The following is a 19,799-nucleotide window of genomic DNA, read 5'->3' as shown; positions in this document are numbered from 1 at the left end:
GTTTGTTTTCTTTCCTACTTCTTACATAAGTGAATTTGTATACCTGAAAGTACATAAAAGAATCGAGATCTCCTTTTACAGCGTGATTTGGAGGAAGTCAATTCCGTTTATGTGCAATATAGAAAATTAGAGGTTTGCTTAACACAAACTCCTGATGCTCTTGTTTTCTGATTCTTTATAATAAGTCTCACCTCGTGTAAATAACACTGCCTTTGTCATGCACCAGTCTAGCCAGTACCTAAAAGCATGAAAATTCTTCTTGCAGTGTGTTTCACTGAAGTAGAGCCAAGATCTTCACCTTAGTTGTTTTAAAAAGGAAAAAAAAAAAAAAAGAAAGAAAAAGCAACCTGCTTTTATAGCATATTAGCGTTTTATCTTTAGATACAGGAAAGCTTTTTTATATATATTACAGGTAGTAATACGCTCTCTGTCGAGAAATCAGTAATTTTACTGTAAAGACTCTATGTTCATTAAAATATAGAGCCTGCCAACTTTTTTTCCATTATTTCCATTTTCTTGATTGTTCCTCTGCAATATAACTTCATTCCACAGCCATTTGGAAATCTAATCAGAAGTAAATTAGAGTTCACCCTTACACCTTGAATATTAAAAATATATTTTCATTAATTCTGGAACTTTAAAGTGCTAAAGATGGCATGTAAGCTTGCAAACTAGTAATTTGACCCTATTCTAACACTGCAGTATTTTTTCAGGTTCATACATTGCCTTTAAGTCTTTGATTTTGTGACTTCGATATTATGGATATACTGAAAATGGCTCTGTGGATCGACCTTTGTACTGGATTGGAGATAACCACATTTTTTTTGTTTGTTAGAGGGATTAAAGCACTAAATAAGTAAGCTTTAAAAAGATTGTTAAACAATATTCTTTAGATGTTGAAAACAAAAAAGCATCGAACACAGAGATACCTGCTAGTTCACAAAGAAACTGTTTCTTCATGTTAGAGTTCCTTCATCTCCTGAGGATGATGAGTTTGCCTTAAAATGTTAAAGTGACTGTGGTCATAATTCTCTCAATTTACCTGAAACTTACATAGCCTAAAATTGTGAGTTTAATAGAAGTCAGTGTTTTGTATTTCATTATGGAAAAACTGCAAGTAAGCATTACAAGATACAAACTGTGTAAAATCTGCCTTCTTATGTAAGAATTGAAACCATTAGTTGGTTGAGTGGCAATTTACAATACATATGCTTCCATCACTGTTTACCTTTTTGAATTTATTGTAAGCTCATGCTGTAAAGCACTTTTTTGTCTTCTCTTTAGCTGTTTTTCACTTCACTTTAATTTCTTTTTAGCACTTCATACTCAGGAGAAACTTCCACTGAAATATTTTTGAGTTTCAGCTGAGCAAAAAGACCTGGCAAAGGTTCAGTTCTCAATTTATAGCTTACTGTAGTCCTTCTATTAGTTGCTGCTACACAGTTCAGTTAATCTTTCAATTAAGGCTTTGTTCTTAAAAAGTCTCTTCACCCCCTCCCCCAGGTGTGGGTTAACAATTTGTTGATAATAAAGCTGTGATTCTTTCTAGGTAATGCATTTCAAAACTTCTGTATCTGATTTTAAAGAAGTCCCTATAATATACGTAATCAAGTTGGATTACATGCTACTTTTTTAAAGAATGCTTTTTGTTCCTTTTCCCCGCTCTTGGCATTTGGACATAATTCTTTTTATTCTTCTGTCGAGCTCATACTTATCAGAATGAGGTATGCTAATCTTATATACTGTACTTTGCATTTACTTAGTGCTTTCCATTTGCAGATCTTAACTGAGTTTATAAAACATTGATGTGGAACTATGAGTGCCCTTTCAGAAGTATTACTGAAACTTAGAGTTGGATTGGTGCTTTTGCTAGCTGCGCTACACTGAATTGGAAATTTGGAGAATGCAGCCTGTAGTGTCTGAATCCCAACCTTCCGCATTTGCCACAAACTGTGGTCATGTTATACTGTGTTTCGGTTTTTCTTTAATTATTAAACCCCAGCAATTGTTGCCTTGTGTATTTTAAACACAAGAATGTAAGGACGTCTGTAGACAGTACTCTTGAAGCTTGTGCCGATGTGCTTGCTCTGATAGAGATGAATCTGTACAGTTCAAATACTGAAGGGGAAGGCATCAGATAGGGCAGGCACATAGAAATGACTTTCTTGTTTCTAGCTTCCTGAACCAAAAGACTTGTATTTTTTTACAGCTCTTAATGAATTACCTCTCTCAATTTGTTTCATTTCTTCTGAGCCTAACCTTTAGTTTCCACAATGCTTTTAAAGCAAGGAGCTACACAATATAGCTGTGTATTCCATGAGAAATTCCTTTATCTTTTTTTAAACCTTTTAACTGTTTTGTTTTGGTTTTTTAATTTAATATCTGTGGGTTTTGTACACGATAAACTGTAAATGATCTGTCTTCCCAATTTTAGGCAGCTTGGAGGGGGGTACGGGTGTTACAGATCTTTTACTATTCTTTTATTGCCAGCCCTCTTACATTTTAACTGTCTTCAGGTGGAAGAATCCTGGTTTCTTTAATCTTTCCTGATAAACAGGTGGAAAGCCACTGTAAACTTTCCTTTTTTTTGTACTTTCCCAGTTCTGTGTGTCAAGACAAACTTAGCACTCAAAGTATTGGGGTACAACATGGATTTATACCATAGCGTGATAATGTTTTCTGCTTGTTTGCTGTTCTGTTAGCAATGATTTTTAATGTTCTCTTTCTTTCTTCAGATGCCACTGAACAATGCTCAGCTGGTATTTCCTTAGAAAGATATGTAGTAACTCCATAGTCTGTTTATTTACAGGTAACTTATGTCTTGTCACTGTAAATAAATAAATCTGGGTTTGTCCAGGTGCATTACTTTGCGCTTATCAACGCTATTTCTTCTACTTTTTTTTTTATCATCTGGTCATTGAGTACTGTGAGATCCTTTACAGCTCTCCGAGAGCATACCAAAAATTTGTCACCTTGCTGTTCATTTCCTTTTCCAGAGGTTTTGTTAATACATTGAACAGGTTCTTCTTTGTGTGCCTCTGGGTCTCCTTTGGTCACTCTAGGCACTCTGAAAGCTGATCATTTACTTCTCTTTGTTTCCTGTTCTCAAGCCAGTTAGGTATTCATGAAAAGCCCTTTCCCTTTTTAACCAAAGGCAGCATTACTTTAAGAGTCTTCGAGAGAGATTGTCAAAAGCTTTTTGAAAATCCAAGTATGTAACAGTGTCCCTGTGCTCTTGGAAGGTACCTGATTTTCCAGGCAGTACTTTATCTACAAATGCCACCTTAAAACATCCCTGTTGTGTCATATTTATCTAAGTGTCTGCAAACTCCGTTCTTTCTGATTTGCATGGTACAAGGATCATCATGGTATCACAGCTTTTCCCATTGGTAGGAGTAGGCTTACTGGTTTGTCATACACTGGCTTTCCCCTGGGACCTAAGTTAGTGTCCTGTTTGCCACCTCCCACACCTGTGGTACTGAGACTACTTCAGGTTGCCAGAACGGCAATTTTATAAGTAATTTTCTTTACAACTCAATACTATCTGGTTTCAGCAATTTGTTTCAGATATTTTTCTGTTTTGATTCTGTTTTAAAGTCTCTTCTACTGTCTTTTCATCTTGGGACACTTCTTAAGAAGTTTTGACATAAGTTCCGTGAGCTTGATGACAGAGAAGGGAGAAATATCTGCTGGTGGATTTTTTTCGTTTTGTTTCTGTTTTTTTTTTTGTTTTTTCTACCTGTTTCTTAGGTTTCTAAGAGTGTCCCTTGCTATAATTTTATTTGTACAGTTCATTGCCTTTATTTATCTATGTTATTTTGTGTATGTTTCAGAGAGACTTTGAAGTTCGGTATGTTCTTTCAACTTTCTCAAATTATTAAATGGTGCTGTATTAAATATTTCTGTAATCCATTTAGGTCCTGCTCAGGTTCCAATGATGTCCCCAAATGGTTCAGTGCCTACTATTTATGTGCCTCCTGGATATGCCCCACAGGTATGTCACTTAATTTGATTCTTACTTCATTTCTTTTTGTTCAGATTATGGCAGTAGAACCATAATAGCTAATTCAGTAAATTAATGTGTCAGGTTTCAGAGTCACTGTGGTCAAGCAAGTAAATGAGGGGAGATGTCCTGTAGTATCTTTGTGATGAGAGACTTCTCACGCTATATATGTATCTGTTTAGTTATATATTAACTACTTACATGACAATAACAAGTACATTTCCTTGTTGAATTCAGGATCCTAATGTACTAGATGCCCTCTGAATATAAAATATAGTCATGACCCAAATAGCCCATTGTGCAAGACCTCTACTGATTTCTGTGTGAGTGGATATTTTCTCTTGGCACCAGTATAATTTTATGTATGTACATAGTTGGTATCTGGGAAGTTCCCTGCAGGTAAGGAGTAAAACAGATCAGTTAAAACAAGTGTAGCAAACAAATGGAAATGGAAAAAAATGTCAGCTGTCCACTGGGGATAAATTATCATATAATATGTGTTTCCACAGCTTATCTTAAAATGGGGCTCTCATTTTCTCACTGCTGTGCAATTCCTAATTTAGATACCTGAAAATTAAATGTGAGCTAGATAACCTGGACATCCTTTAAAGTAGATTAAAAGGATGATTCCTTTTGGCTATTTTTGACACCTGTATTATAATGAGATGTGTCACCTTCTAGATGGTGTCTCTTTCTTTCCCTCAACTATAGAACAAGTCTAGGAGTTTGTAGGTCAGACCTGGAATTTAGATCAGATGAATGCCACTCTCTATAATGTAAGTCTTTCCCGTGATGTTCTGTTGTTGTGACCAGTCTACCTCTGACTCATCATGCATACCATGGTGTACACTGAGTAGAGAATTCAACATGCAAAATGCAACCAAAAAGCCCACAGTGTCTAGCAGATGTTGGACTAATTATCTGGATGGCATTAAAAATTGTCCTGTAGTGAAGGAAAAGTCTGTTAAGTTAGGTCCACTAATACTCTGTGGTTTTACCTTTTATCTGTCAGAAGTTGCCTGATAAGTTGATTCATGTGTCCTTCATAGCTGTTTCCAAACAGGAATAAGAAAGATTAATTTAAAGTCATTCTGAGAGTCCATTTCTCTTTAGGTCATAGTAAAAAGTCTTGATTTCTATTAGAATTCATTTTTAAAGAACTGAAAGCATTCGAAATTCTGAATTTTACTTGCATACTTAATTTCAGTTGATGAAGTATTTCATGTTTAAAAAGTTGTATAACCTGTGCCAATCTGAATAATATTTATAAAGTGAATTTATTCTTCCTTTGAGAACAACTTGCAGCAGATGAGGCTGAAGGACTGCGCCTTGCTGAGGCGTGCTTGTTAGCCTGTCATTGGAACTTGTTAGTGCAAGCAGGTGGTGTGCTAACACGGCGCTCTGACTTTTGAACTGAAGGTGCCTCACATCTATCCAGTGCAGAGTACAGGTGGAATGAGCTCATGTCTGCTGTTTTCATCTGAGTAAAAGTATCACAGTCCAGGAAAACCTGTGGTTTATAAGGCTTCTGAAGTATTTACTGCTGACAAAACATACCAGCTGTTGTGGTTTATGATGGAAATTCCTGATAGAAGCCAGAAGATTTGATAGTAGTCTTGCAAACAGGAAAGTCTAACACTATTGAGCTAAGAGTTATCCCAGACTTAATGCTGTCCCAGCAAAGTAACTAGCATGGTTTCTTCAGGCATAGAGTATTTTTAAGTGTCAGCATAGTATATTTTTAAGTGTCAGCAACTCCAGATATATTTTGAGAGAAATTGGAAACCAGCTAAATGTCTAAAGCCATCAGTCTGGAAGAACAACTTCAGCATAACCATCTTTTGTCCATCCATTTTCATTTAGTTCTGTTATGCCTCTGCTTGCTTCGATTTCTGCTTGACCTACTGCCCTCTGTTAGAAGTTGGGCCTAACTACAGAATAAAGTGTGTTTGTTTTTCTTACATCACATAAATAAAAAGCAACTCGTAAGTTGATTTATTTTCCCTTCCTCTTCTTTTGTAAATGTAGTTGTAAAACTCTGGAGGAGAAAAAAAAAAAAAAAAGGTCTTTATTCATCTTCTCTAAGCTGTGTATATTCACTGTAAGTAGTGAGTTTTCCAGTGATGTTTGATTCACTCCACCAAACAGTCCTATACCAGAACTACATGTTTTGCTAGCACAATTAGGATAATTGTTTACTTTTTTTAACTTAAAATTATATACTTGACATGATGCTCTTACTGCTTTTTGGAGGGTTTTTATCTCTGGTGTTGTCTGGTAGAGGCCTACCCCATTGAGTTGACGTTTGATTTACATCAGACTTGTCAAACTCTTCATTTTACACTATTAAGGTCCCTGCTGCTATGAATTGCATTTCTATTTCTGAGTTAGGCTATTAGCAGACCCAAGAAAACAAATAAGTTATAAACTAAGTAGCCTTGTTTTTTATGGAAGCTGCTTCCTACATAATCTGAATCTGCTTATAAAATCATGATAGTTTGCAATATTTTTTTTTTGTAAGCAAAAAGGACTTAAATAATTAAAGCTACACTTCAGTGTTTAAAGAATTTCATTAAACAGCAGAAGTTCTAGTTGCATTTACTGCTGTTGATAAATCCTGCCTTAAGGACACCACACACCTATGGTTGCACAGATATGGAGAGTGTTGTCTTTAGTGAAATTACTTTTTCTCAATAAGGGACAATTTCTGTATACTGAAAATAGCCTGGTTTTTTAAAGCTACATGGCATGTGTGTATTTTAAAGCTGTGTTTACTAGGGTCGTTTATTTTAATTTCTAGCTCTCTATTTATGTAAGGTAGGATCAGCTCCATTGTGTGCATACTGTTAGGTCTTCTAAATGTTACTGCGTATGCATAGAGATCTTCATTCTACCTTTATACCAGAAGCATACAGCTGCCTTTCTCATTACAATATTGAAGTTTTGAAACAATTTCCTAGACCAACTTCACTCACCTTGCATTGGTTCAGCTAGCAGGATAATTTTGGAGTGTACAAATTAGATTGCTGTCAGAGAAATCAAAAGCAGAAGTTCGGTTCCAGATGTACCATATGCACACCAGCCCCTAACTGAGACGTGGTAAACCCAATGATTGATCCTCCAAGCAGCTTTCTGTCATGGACTTTGTGGAAGTGTTCATACCAGGGCATGAGGCTAAATCTAGCCAAGCATAATATCTTAAGCTTAAACAGTGGAGTTGAAAGCAGCTTGGCACTTAAATGCTTTGATCTGCTCCTGTTGTACCAGGTTACTCATTAGTGTATGTGTACATGTCCCCACCTCATTTCAAATGTCAGTGAAAACTTATGTCAGAGGGTTGCCATGTCCTGTGCTTTTGAATGTAGTCGTGATATTCCAGATTCTGTTCTTCTCCCCCTTTATCTGGATAAATGTTTCATCCAAAACTTACATTGCAGTCCCTGCTGTAGCATTTTACAGCATTTTACTAGGAAGTGTAGAACAATTTATTGATTGGCATCCCAGACACTAAAGTTACTGACACCACAATACATACAAGTCAAATTATGCCAAGATCATCTCTGGATATTACCAAGTCATGCATTTTTGTGAATTTACCAATAGTGATACAAACATCTAGAGGGGATGATGGTGGTAGTCTTCCCCGTCTGTGATGCGCTTCAAGGTTGGACCCCTGTTTCTGGTCCAGTTGATGACTGACCCTTGTTTAGTGAAGAGCATTTTCTGCTTTGCTACTTTCTACAATAAGTGCCCTTGTGCCTGCTCCCCACCAGACCCCTAGGTGCTACAGACCCCAGACATGCTACACGTACCCTGCACAGCACACCTCAGCTCCATGCATCTTACGTGACCACACTTATTCTCATCATGGGGCTGCACTCAGGTCCTTCAGCTGAAGGTTGTCCTGTCACATCCCCCATTTGCTGTTTTTGCACAACAAGCCTCCTTGCACACCAGGGGCTGCCACAAAGGCCCCAGTTTTCTGAGTAGCATGTGGCTTCCTTCAGGGTGCAAGATGTTTTAACAGGTGGGGGGAAGAAAAGGGAAAAAAAAATATTTTTAAAAGCTGCCTTGAGTCCTGAAGAAGTCTTGAGAGGGCTGACTGCCATCCTGTTAGTTTGTTTGTTTGTTTGTTTGTTTTTTTAACTTTAACAGCTTGATGGAGGCGATGGCTGCTGCACGCTAACAGGTACAATACAGCAAGTACCTCCTGGGTTAGTGTTGGTGGACTGAGTTGGGCGTAGAGCAAAGACCAGACACTGTTGTGCCTTTTCTCTCACCATTTACGCAGAGTGAGGTCTGTCCACCCACCAAATCACTTCTAGGGAGCAATCTAGTAGGTATACTGTAGAACAAATCCTAGGAGCAGTGTAGCATACAAGCAACGTGAAAGAGAGTGGAAATGGGACCCTGCGGAGAAGCCAGGCTCATGCCATAAATGCCTGATGTACGTAAGATGATGTTACAGTCAGTTTTTTTAAATAGTATTTTTCCTCATTATACTGAGACGTTAATGGTATTGTTGCAGTTAATACACTTATCATAGATAGCCCTTTAACTGTCCTATGTTTTTTTTTCTGTTTCTCAAATTTTAGGGTTTTACCATTCCTAGTTTTCTTTAGGTATCTGTAAAAAACCATGCCTTTCAGACCGTCATTTCTCTTACGGTGTGTGGTGTCTCTCACTGTACAGGTTATTGAGGATAATGGTGTTCGAAGGGTTGTGGTGGTTCCCCAGGCTCCAGAATTTCATCCCGGTGGTCACGCAGTGATACACAGGCCTCCACATCCCCCGCTGCCTGGCTTCCTCCCTCTTCCAGCCATGATACCCCCTCCACCACGTCATATATATTCACCCGTGACCGGAGCTGGTGATATGGCAACGCAGTACATTCCACAGTATCACACCTCACAAGTATATGGGGATCTGGGTAAGTAGCTTATCAAATATTGCAAGTTCTATCAGAGAAAATAATGCTCTACTCATTTCCAGCATCTGTTACACTGATGAGTGGGCTTTATCAGTCGAGACTTACAGCTTGAGTGGGAGCTACACACAAAGTTTTATGGGCCCGCCAGTCTTGTTTTTACTGAAGCTTATTATTACAGAACTTCTTTTAATTAATTTGACTCATCTATTCAGTGATCTATTAAACATGTAGATTATTTATTGTGCACCAGTTACAGATTTGCCCAGGAAAGCAGTGCAGGAAGTGTTTGCAGTGATTCAGCTGATGCCTTCCCCTGAGATTCAGTGTTTAGATCCATACCTGAGCACTGACATCTCATGTCTTGCAAGTGTCCCGTTTGAAGCATGAAACAGGAGTTCTTAGTATTGATTATGAAACAACCTTTACCATTTTTCAATAAAGCTGTATGCATTTAGTCCAATATCCATACTGAAGTCCCAACTTGAATAATCAAGTGCCGCCAACCTAAACCTGATACTGTAGTTGAAGCTGTCTTTGGTAGTGCTATTCACATCTGCCTTTAATATGACTTAGTGGCAAAGTGTATGTGTGTACTAACTTAGGGGTTGGGTGGTTAGATTAATATTTACATTTCTGGTAGACTTGCTTTTCTTTACATAAACTTGTGCTAGAAGGCGGGCGCTGACCTTGAAAGACTTTCAGAGGGCAATGAGAGGTTGCTGTTTTTAGAGAAGGAAGCTATGGAGGGGGAGACCAAACACAACTTTGTCATGTTGCTGTAGATGCATGGGTTCTCGGTGTTCTATTATACTACTAAAATCATCTAAAAATGTCCTCCATATAGTCACTGTGACTAAATAGCCACGATGTACAAAACTGTTGGATAAGTATATACCAATGTCTTGATCTTCCTGGAATTCTTAGCATTTCTGTATTCTTAAGTTGCACTTTGTTTCTTCCTTGCACAACTTTGTTAACAGTACATTATTAGATGCTCTTTGGGTGCTTATTTGTAGTTTTATTAATTTCTTGGTTTCCTGTAGATGTCAGTTGTTTGCTTTTACTTTGCTAAATTAAGAGATTGGAATATGATAATTAAATGCATAAAAGATACAGAAATTGAATTCTTAATGGAATAATATTTTTTAGATTTCTGCTGCTAGGTTATATCCCTTTAAATATTAATTCAGTGATAATTTGCTAAACTGTTAATGTAAAAAAAAAAAGTGGAATTCTTTGTTTTTTCTTTTTTTTAAATATATTGTAAGATGCCCTTGGATTTAGGGAATTAGAGGACTAAGGATGTTTTAATTTGTTACATATTTGCTACAGATTTCATATTTAATTCTGGACCACTGACTTTAGCTATGGCCTTCAGAAGCCAAAGCCCACAGTTAGGCACCTATGTGAGGAATCTGAATTTAAGGGGGAAAGAAAACCCCGAAAGCACGTAAGGCATGGTTTTTCTCTAACAAGAGCACCTAAATCTCTAATGGTAGTAAAAATTGAATTTCTAGAGAGTCGCAGCTTATCTAGTAGTCCTCTGTCAAATTTTCTGGGAAGTAAGCTGACCTGAAAAAACAGAAGCAGAAAAGTTCCCTTGTTTTGTGATTTTTTTTTATCCTTTTTGCAAGGAAGTTTTTATTTGATCTTGTTTTCTATACTTCCTAGAACATAAGGAGTAACAAATAATGAACTTATTTGTTATAAACAGAGCTCTAGTTGCATTCCAAAACTTAAACTTAAAAGTTCTGTATTTTTGATTCCACATTAGAGCAAACCTCCTCCCGCTAATAACACAGCAGGACTTTTCTGTGTTGACTTTATCCTGTACCTTACAGCTCAAGGAACATTTTAAGAATATTTGTGGGAAGGAAAGATTACACTTTCTCCCCTAACATGTTGTTAATGTCCAATTAGTGTATATCAGTTTACCTGCTGAACACTTCAGTTTTCCAATAAGAGTAGAGATGTAATTTTACACACAGGTATGCACTTCACACACAAAGCATTCTAAAATAGATTTTTTAATTGCATTCTGTTCTTAGTGATTATTTTTAATTTTTTTTCTTCTTTCATTTAGATACTCTGCCTGCTCATGGAAGATCCAACTTTAGAGATGAAAGGTCTAGTAAGACATATGAAAGGTTACAAAAAAAATTAAAAGATCGACATGGAACTCAGAAGGATAAGTTAAACAGTCCTCCATCATCTCCTCAGAAATGTCCTTCTCCTACGAGTGAACATAATGGACTTACAAAAGGACAGGATGCAGCTGGTATAAGCACAGGTTCTACCAAAAGCAAGTCTTTGGGTAAAGGAAAAAGCAATTCTCAGACAGACACAGAAGTAGAAGGTAAGTATTAAAAAAAATTAGAGAGAGAGAGCAAGTCCAGTATCTGGCTGAGCATAGCATGTATAGATAGAACACCACACTTCGACAGAGTTGAGTAGTGGCCCATAACTGCCCTGACTTCCATAGAATGGAGTTAAGGGCAATTGACCTGCTCGTCACATTGGAGCAATGGACCTAAGAGAACAAAGCTACTGACATGCAAGTCTCCACATAGATTTGAGCAAATCTTATTAGTCGTACTTCATAACATTGTTTAAAGAAAAAGCTGTGCTTTTTCCAGGGCTATTGATGCTTACATTTTGAGGAATCACTGAATATTGATGGCCTGCTTAATGTTTCAGAAAACATGGAAAAAAAACAGGTGTCTGATATATTCAACTTGTTAAAGAGGAATATTTTGTAAAAGAGATGCTGTTATAAAAAATTCACATAATGCCTGTCCCTATTAACTCATTGTTGAAAGGTCTTTGTAGAAAAAGACTGGTCCTCACATTAGTCCATGTGAGTTTATTTTTTCTAATACGCTACCACAGGGCGTGTACTGATTATTAATACCTTTATTTCACTGGAAAGCTTAGGATGTCATAAATGGACCGAGTTCACTGAGTCTTGGTCATGCAGTCGTCGAATCTGATGATGTGTCACTATGCAGCTTTCAGGTCACTGGCAAAGCACTTCACATTCAGAACGCAACGTCAAAGACTTGTCATCAGCCAAGTACAATTTTCTCAGAATAGGGAGCTGTAACCAGAGCTGCTGAGGGAACTCACTGACATTTTCTTTGAGATTATGCTTTTGTGCCAATGTCTATTAGATTGCTGTAAACCAAATGGAATGTGAAGAAGGTATATTTAACCAAGACCAGGAAATCTCAACCTGCAAGAGCTGTTTAAAAACATGTGTAGCTCATACTCTGTGAAAGCTTAGTACCAAGGGACACCTTTGAGATACAACCTGAATTCAGAAGTTGGGAACTATTGCTCCAAACCTGAATGAATACTTGTCACTGCAGTTCCACCGTGGCATTTGTCTTGGCTTCACTTTCTATTAGTTGTTACTTACCTGTGAGCTAACTTTAACAAGGCGCAGGTGGTAAAATGTACTGTTGCTAATGTATGTTACAAAAATTCTGTTAACGATTCCTTAGAGGTATTTTATATGAAAAATGGAAAAGTCCACTTTTCAAAATTATTTCATTCAGGAGACAGTTGGGAAAATTATTTGCATGACTTACACTTGTAATAACAAACAGAAGTCAGAAATGCATTTAATTGGTTTCAACAGCATAAACCATCTGAGAAATATAAAGTTGTAAATACATTTGCCCTGTGTGTTCTTGAAGAATTTTGTCAGGCTTTGTTTTCCTTTATTTTTCTTTTTAGTTTAAGGCAGGTTAAGTGAATTACAAATGCCTGGCCACACCTTCAAATCTGAGTAACCTGTTCAGTTACACTACTGAGATAATAAAATTTTAATGTCGTGTGGGAAGAAGTACATAAAACACTTTCTATAAACTTTGAGTCCTTTATAAAGCTCAACTATACCTTCAGCCCAGACAAAACACCTTAGATTCTTTCCCTGAGATGTATCTGAAGGCTAAGCTAAGGTTTGCCCTTGCAATTGAGGGAGGCCAACAGTGTGTTACCAGTGGTTTTCCAGCTGATGTGCAATAACATATTTAAACTACTGTAACTTGACCACATCTACATCCAAAGGGGAATCTATAGGAAATATCTCAGCCAAGAGTTTTAAGTTCTCCAGAGCAATAGTTTGTTTAAAGTTATGCATTAATAAAAGACAGCTAGGCTTTCTGTATTCCATATATCATAGAACAGATTTAGGAATAGTTTTATATTAACAACTTCTTTGGGAGTTTTTTTGGTTTTATGTTGCCCAAATGAATGCAAGTTGGCAAGGTGTTCTATTTTATAAATAGTTTAGTCTATGTGAAATTGTTGGATTTGAAGAGCTACTTCACTGTAAAGTCACTGAACAATATTCATGAGTACTTTCTGTTTGCTTTGATTTTGTTTTTTAAGAAAAGGATGAAGAAACAAAAGCACTTGAAGCACTTCTTTCTAATATAGCCAAGCCAGTGGTAAGTAAATGAAGCTTTCTATAAAATCAGAATGTATCTGTTGCTATTTAACAGTTGCACCTCCTTTTCTCTCTACAAGTTTAAAGTATCTTTAACTTCCTTCGCTAAAGAAAACACACGTAACTTCCAGTCACTGAAATGTAAATTACCAAAGTAATTTTTAGTATATTAACATTTATGAAGATAAAATTGTCTTGATACTACTATGTGGCATTCCTCTTCCTAGCCAGTCTGTGAAATCTCAGTATTAACAGAATTATAAAAAATACATATAGAAAGAGCTTGTAACATTGCCAGTAACATAATGATGATGCTTAACATCATCTCTAAAATCTGTTCTCAATTTCCTGTAACATTGTTTAGTTTTAATTGCTCAGGAAACAATTTTACACAACAGATATCTCTACGCATGAGAAATACCTGTTGATGTTTTGGAAGCTTCACCAAAAATGAGATTCTGATAGACCTTATTTGAAAAGTAAAGAAAAATTATGACAGATTTCTCTTAAAGAGTTGCTGGTGCCTCCTGGAAAGAGATGCGTATTCACCAAGGAAGGTGACTGTCAGCAGTGGGCTTCAGACTTACCTGCCTGAGAATCTACCTATTTCTTTTCAGTTTGTAAAACTGTGATTCATAATTCTGTGTATATATTCTTTAAAGCACTGTTGCCAAATTCAGCAGTTTCTTGCATTTTAGAGCATGCCTGTATTCTTTTCTTTCATCATCTGGACCTTCCTTGGTCCTAACCTTTCTGTGAGAATTTACACAGCTTTTCCAGAAATCTGCACCTCAATCCTCAGTCCACCAGCTTGCCCAAGTAAAAGCAGTCTGTGTTCCTATTGCACCAAAAGTCCTCAGCTTACCATACCACACATAACTATTAAAGAAGAGAAAACTTTTATGGAGGGAAGGACATAGAGAGAAAAGAAGATGAAGAAGGAGAAAAGGTCAGATGGAATGATCATCAGTCTTTCAGCGCTGCCATTCATCAGCTGCATACCTTCTCCCCTTCACCTCCCAGACAACCTGGCCCCAGTTTTAGTGCCCCGGTCTTGATTGTTCTTTCATATGTTACTTCAGCCTGGTGAGGAGAGGCTGAGAGCTGGGACTGTTTAGCCTGGAGAAGAGAAGGCTTAAGGTGAATCTTACCGAAATACAGAGATACCTGCAGAGCGAGTGCAAAGAGGATGGAGCCAGGCTCCTTTCAGTGTGGCCAGCGTCAGGACCAGGGGCAGCGGGCACAAACTGAAACTGGGGAGGTTCTCTGTGAGCATCAGGAAACACTTTATACTGTAAGGATGACTGAGCACTGGCACAGAATACCCAGAGAGTTTGTGGAGACTCCCTCTTTGGAGAAATTGAAAAGCTGTCTGGACATGCTTCTGGGCAGCTGACTTCAGGTGGTCCTTGTTGAGCAAGGGGGTGGGACCGAGTGACCTCCAGGTGTCCCTTCCAACATCAACAGTTCCGTGATAACGTGGTGCTCCAAGGGCTGAGCAGGGATTGTAATTATAGAGCAAGTCCTGAATGCTTGGCATCCTCCTGTGTCCTAGCATGAGAGTGGGATAACATGTCTTCAGTGCCCCTGTGTCTTTGGTGGCTAAGAAGCATGGAGATGCAAGTTGTCTGAATCAAATCCTATAAGAAAGGGTTGAGAGAGCTGAGGTGAAGAAAGGGAGAGGTGTTAGCTGATCCTGGCTGTTGCTGCAGTATAGATAGCAGCTGGGATGGTCAAGTTCAGTGGCACTTAACAGGATGATCTTGGCAATCTGAGCTGGTGGAGGGGCAATAAAAGAATTTTTGGAAAAGAAACTGGGACTGAAAAGAAAGCTTTGGAAGATTAAGGTGTTAGGGAGAAAGGAAGTGAGTGGAGAAGAGAGAGCTCTGACAAGGAGCACAGTTCGGAAGGACAGTCAAAACTTAAGTGATCCTAAAATAGATGAGGAGTCCAAGATGTGAAAAATGAGACCGGGAACAAACAGAATAGGTGTGAACTATTGGAAGAACAAGATGGAGAGCAAGTAGCTTTTCTGTTTATTTTTACAAACAGACTGATAATGAAAGCGTGATGGGACTGTGAATGTCTTGTTGGTAAGATTGCGAGTGGTGGGGATAGTGGACAGTAGTAGCAAGAGACTGAAACTACCTGACAAAGACAAAGATTGGTGGGATAAGGATACCAGAACTTTATTGAGAGACTAAAGGGCTGAAGTCTGGGGTGGAGTAAACAAGGAGTACAGACTGGAATGAAGAACCATTGATTAGGACCAGACTTTGAGAAGCTGGGGAAAAAGGGTAAGAAGGGTGTTAATACTGTGAGAAATGAATGTAAGTCTACATCTGATAGCACTGATTTTTATCCAGCACCTGGAATGTAGTCCAGCCTTCCCACATCTCATCTTTCTTCTGGCAACAAGTACCTGCAAAGTCATACCAGCAGAGGTTTTGTTTTGCTGCCTGTTGTTTCACAGCCCAGCTATGCATCTCATCTCCATGAATGTTAGCAAACACTATTGCTATCATTCTGTCAGATCAAGCAGTAGAGGCTTGCAGTGGATCTGAAGACTCCAGGCTTGCTGTAGGATGATGCCAGAAAGAACCTAAGGGAGTCATTTGCTATTGAAATAAACATATTTTTAAAACAAATAAATAATATATACACACACACACACATATTGTAGGAAATCATACATCAAAATACTGGTAGAAGAATTCTATTCCTTTCTCAAAGTGAAGCAGGAAAGATTTCATACTAATGCTGGTCCATTGTGCTCAAGATGACAATTGCCTTTTTGTTTTGTTTTATTAACACAGCAACATGCTGTTATTTCCGTATGGTCCCTGCCATTCATTGTAGAAAAAATACCTGGTTTGGGAATGGATCAGGCCTGTGTAGCTGAAGGGACTGGTGTCTTTCACCCCTTTTGACTCTGAGTCACGAGAGTCTATTCCAATAAGGGAGCTTGTGCCTAGTTTAGCTACACACTGCATCGGAATGGAAAGCAAATTTTGCTGCAAGGTTAGCTTTGTTGCAAGATAGTGCTGTCATTGGGGCACGCTGGACAACAGCCTTCAAGTCATGAGCACCAGCTATACCCTTCCTAACTTGGTGAGAATGTGGAGGATCCTTTCTATCCTGACCGTGTGCCTACAGGTGGTCTCTTTGCAGACTTCAGAAGACATCACAGGCTTAGGCAGTAGCAGTCTGCTGCAGACTAGACAGTGTACACAAGACAAAAAGCCAAACTTACAGCACTGGGAGAGGCTTATGCTTTGTGAAGTCAAGGACTGTCAGGGCTGTAGGTGGGTGAAAGACTAACTGATGTTGCAGCTGGGGGGAGTGTGACATGATCAGAGAAAGGGAAGCTGTATTACCTGCTTAGACCTTGCAGGATCAGAAGCAACCCTCCCACAGTTTCTCCAAGAAAACGTTTTCCTCACCCTCCCACAAGTGAACCAGGAGACTGGGGTTTTTCCCACTGTCTGTTTGTAGTTCTCATCAGAAATACTCCTGTAGGTTTCTGCTTAATGTTTCGCTTGAAGCACTCACTGTGGGGATTGTACCATGATGCTGCTCTTGATGGATCATCAACACCCTGGTTGAACTTCAGTGCTGGCACCGGCAATGCTGGCTGTGGCGGTGATGATATGATCAGATGATCATACAGGTGCTGTCCAGTACAGTGCCCATTGAACAACATACTGCTCCAGAAAGTCTGGAGTTTTTATGAACATGTTCTCATTTTCTTAAACTTCTCCCTGTATGGATCCCCCATCCTTTCATACATGGCTGTGTTAAGTCAAGTTGGTAATGTGGTACGGCCACCAGATTACTCTTCTACTTAGCAAGGTCTTGAACTTTTTATACCCAGATATACGTTGGAGTGGTTCTGCAGATTGCACCATGCTGAGTCCTCAGCATTTGAGCAGGGTCTTCAGCAGCTGTCCTATCCATTAACCAAATAATAAAGCAAGCAGAAGAGAAGACAAGGGGACCTGAAAAGGCAAAAGCAAAATGAAGAATGGAGCAGAAGGCTGAGTAATAAGAAGAGGCAATAGGAACTCAGAATTTGAGGGTTGGTTACATAGCACATAAATCCTTTGGGAGGAGAGCATCATGTTTTGTGGTTCATGCACGTTCTGTGTATGCCTGCTGACTTTTAGAATGTGATGCACTTCACTCACCAGTTAAGTACCTTCTGTCATTAAGAATGCAGTCGGATTTGCACATGCTAAAACTGTTCTTTTGCTTGACCCAAATGGCATGTGTATAATAGTTAAGGAGGAGATTCACTTTTGCAAGCTGGAGTGATAATGAAGATGTGCCCAGCTCTTAGTTTCCTCAGTGCTGGGGCCTGACTCAAGTATTGTACTCTGCTTTGTAGAAATACACGTTGCTCAGAGATGCAACCAAAATCAGTTGCAGCTGCCTGAATAAGCATGCAAAGTAATAAGTAATGCCAAGTTTTCTGAAAAAAGCCACTCCTGTGTGTCTCAGGGCACCTAAGAATAGGGAATTCTTCTGATCTTGGTCTTTGTTCTTCAAAAATACTTTTTCCCTTCTCATATTGCAGAGGGTTTTTTGAAAATATGCTAGTGTTTTGTTCTTGAGAATTGGTAGGAATTTCTGAAACTTTAGTAATTCTTTTCCATACTAGACCTCTGGCTAGTGTTCAGAAAGTCAAGTATTGGAATATTATTGGACATCAAGGATAAAGGACAATACTGAATAATTGCTTTATAGTGAAGAAATTAGTAATTACTGCCACATGCTTGCATCAAATGAAGCTGGATTTTTGTGTTAAGGTAGTATATGCTCGTGTAATCTAAGACTGCCACAGTGCATATACACAATAGAGAAAAATCTTTTACAGGAAATCATTTTAGCAATTCTTAATCTTTTAATACTTCGCTTTTGTCCCTTATTAATAGTCTTGTGAGGAATACTATAGCTGAACCTAGACTTGTCTTTAAGAATCATTCTCTTAGCTGGAAGTTGAATCTGAATAGCAATACCAAATATTTTATAAACAAGTTGAAAAGGACTTAAATTACATTCTCTTGATTCTCTCTTGTCGGTGCTTGCAGCTGTGATTTTTTTTTTGATTTTTTTTTTTTAATTTTTTTTTTTTAGCAACTGTGAGTGGTTGAAAATACTCATACATCTATCTATATGTGAGTTTACTGAAGAGCTCCAGAACTTACAAAAGATGTAACATCATATAGAATGTAGGTCCAGAAGAAAAACCTTGATGTTACTCAGTCCCACCCCTACTGCCTCTCTTCTTTTGTCTGATTACTGATCCCTCATGCACTGAGCTGTATTTCTGGGGACCCCACACTCCACTGCTGCCATTTTCTGGGGTTGCAGAAAGTAAGGTAGCCACTTCAGTGGGATTCAAATGTACGAGGGACAGGGTTGAAAATTATTTCCAGTGTTTATCACTGCCAAAGAGTTGAGTGTTGTACCTCTTGTTCTGTTCTGCCCATGAGCCCGTTCTCCTAGGCCCTCAGGTATCTGCCTCTTATACTTGTTCCATAAGTAGTTCGCTCCCCAGTGCCTCCTCAGCAGTGCTTACTAGTTTAGGCTTGGCTTTTTGCAACTCCTTGGTTTAATGTGAGTGTACAGCACTGAGAGGGAACCAGTGGTTTACCCTGACCACCTGGTTTATTGCAGACCCCTCAGTTTTACTGGGCACTGTCTGCTGGGCCCAGTGACTTTGGTGTGCATTGCAGATTTTTACAGTTTTAACTTCTACATCCACCAATAACAGAGCAGTGCCCGACTTAGAGTTTTCCTGATAGATTTTCTTTTTTTTTTTTCTTTTTAATATCATTTGTCTTTAATCCCGTTAGCTGTTTTTGTTTCACTGAATCTTTTAGCTTCTCTTGTAAATTCTGTTAAATTACAGGTTATTGGCTAATATTATCGTCCCTTCTCCCCATATGCATATGTGTGCATGTGTACGTAGAGAAAATTGGTATATTTTTTTATACATTGCAGATTTTTATACACCAGTAGGACGTCCTTAATTCCCAGCTTCTGTGAATAATTTTCACTTTGCATTTCTGATCATGTTCAATTTCACTGACTGTTGCTTTTATGTTCTGGCAAATTGGCCACAGCAATGCTTCAGATCTTCGTAATATTCTTTAGTCACATCCTCTCTTTACACAAAGTAAAACAACCAGAACAACCTACACGGTCACTGATTTTTAGCTTGGTACATAATACTGCTTCCCTGTGTTATAGTTACTGTGTGAATGGTTGTAATTTATTATCTTAAAAGTCTTACGGAAGGTTTACGTGAGTTGACCAACAAATATTACCCTGGGGGACTAACTCAGGATAACAATTTTTGATCCAGTCAGAGATTTAAAGAACATTTCACCCTGTTCTCTGTTGACTCT

At 38.3% G+C, this 19,799-nt stretch overlaps 1 protein-coding gene across 8 annotated transcripts in view; it reads left to right on the top strand.

The window, feature by feature from the left end:
• FNDC3A (fibronectin type III domain containing 3A) overlaps positions 1-19,799 on the top strand; it is a 125,403-nt gene that overhangs the window by 64,478 nt on the left and 41,126 nt on the right. For all 8 annotated transcript variants that reach the window (XM_042806029.1, XM_042806032.1, XM_042806031.1 and 5 more), the window contains 4 exons: positions 3,918-3,994; positions 8,696-8,933; positions 11,017-11,289; positions 13,329-13,387. In XM_042806029.1, coding sequence (XP_042661963.1) covers positions 3,918-3,994; positions 8,696-8,933; positions 11,017-11,289; positions 13,329-13,387 — 647 coding nt within the window. The remainder of the gene's footprint in view (positions 1-3,917; positions 3,995-8,695; positions 8,934-11,016; positions 11,290-13,328; positions 13,388-19,799) is intronic.

Source organism: Tyto alba, unplaced genomic scaffold (assembly GCF_018691265.1).
Source record: "Tyto alba isolate M040663 unplaced genomic scaffold, T.alba_DEE_v4.0 Super-Scaffold_45, whole genome shotgun sequence".
Lineage (NCBI taxonomy): Eukaryota > Metazoa > Chordata > Aves > Strigiformes > Tytonidae > Tyto > Tyto alba.
This window is presented reverse-complemented; position numbering and strand designations above follow the sequence as displayed.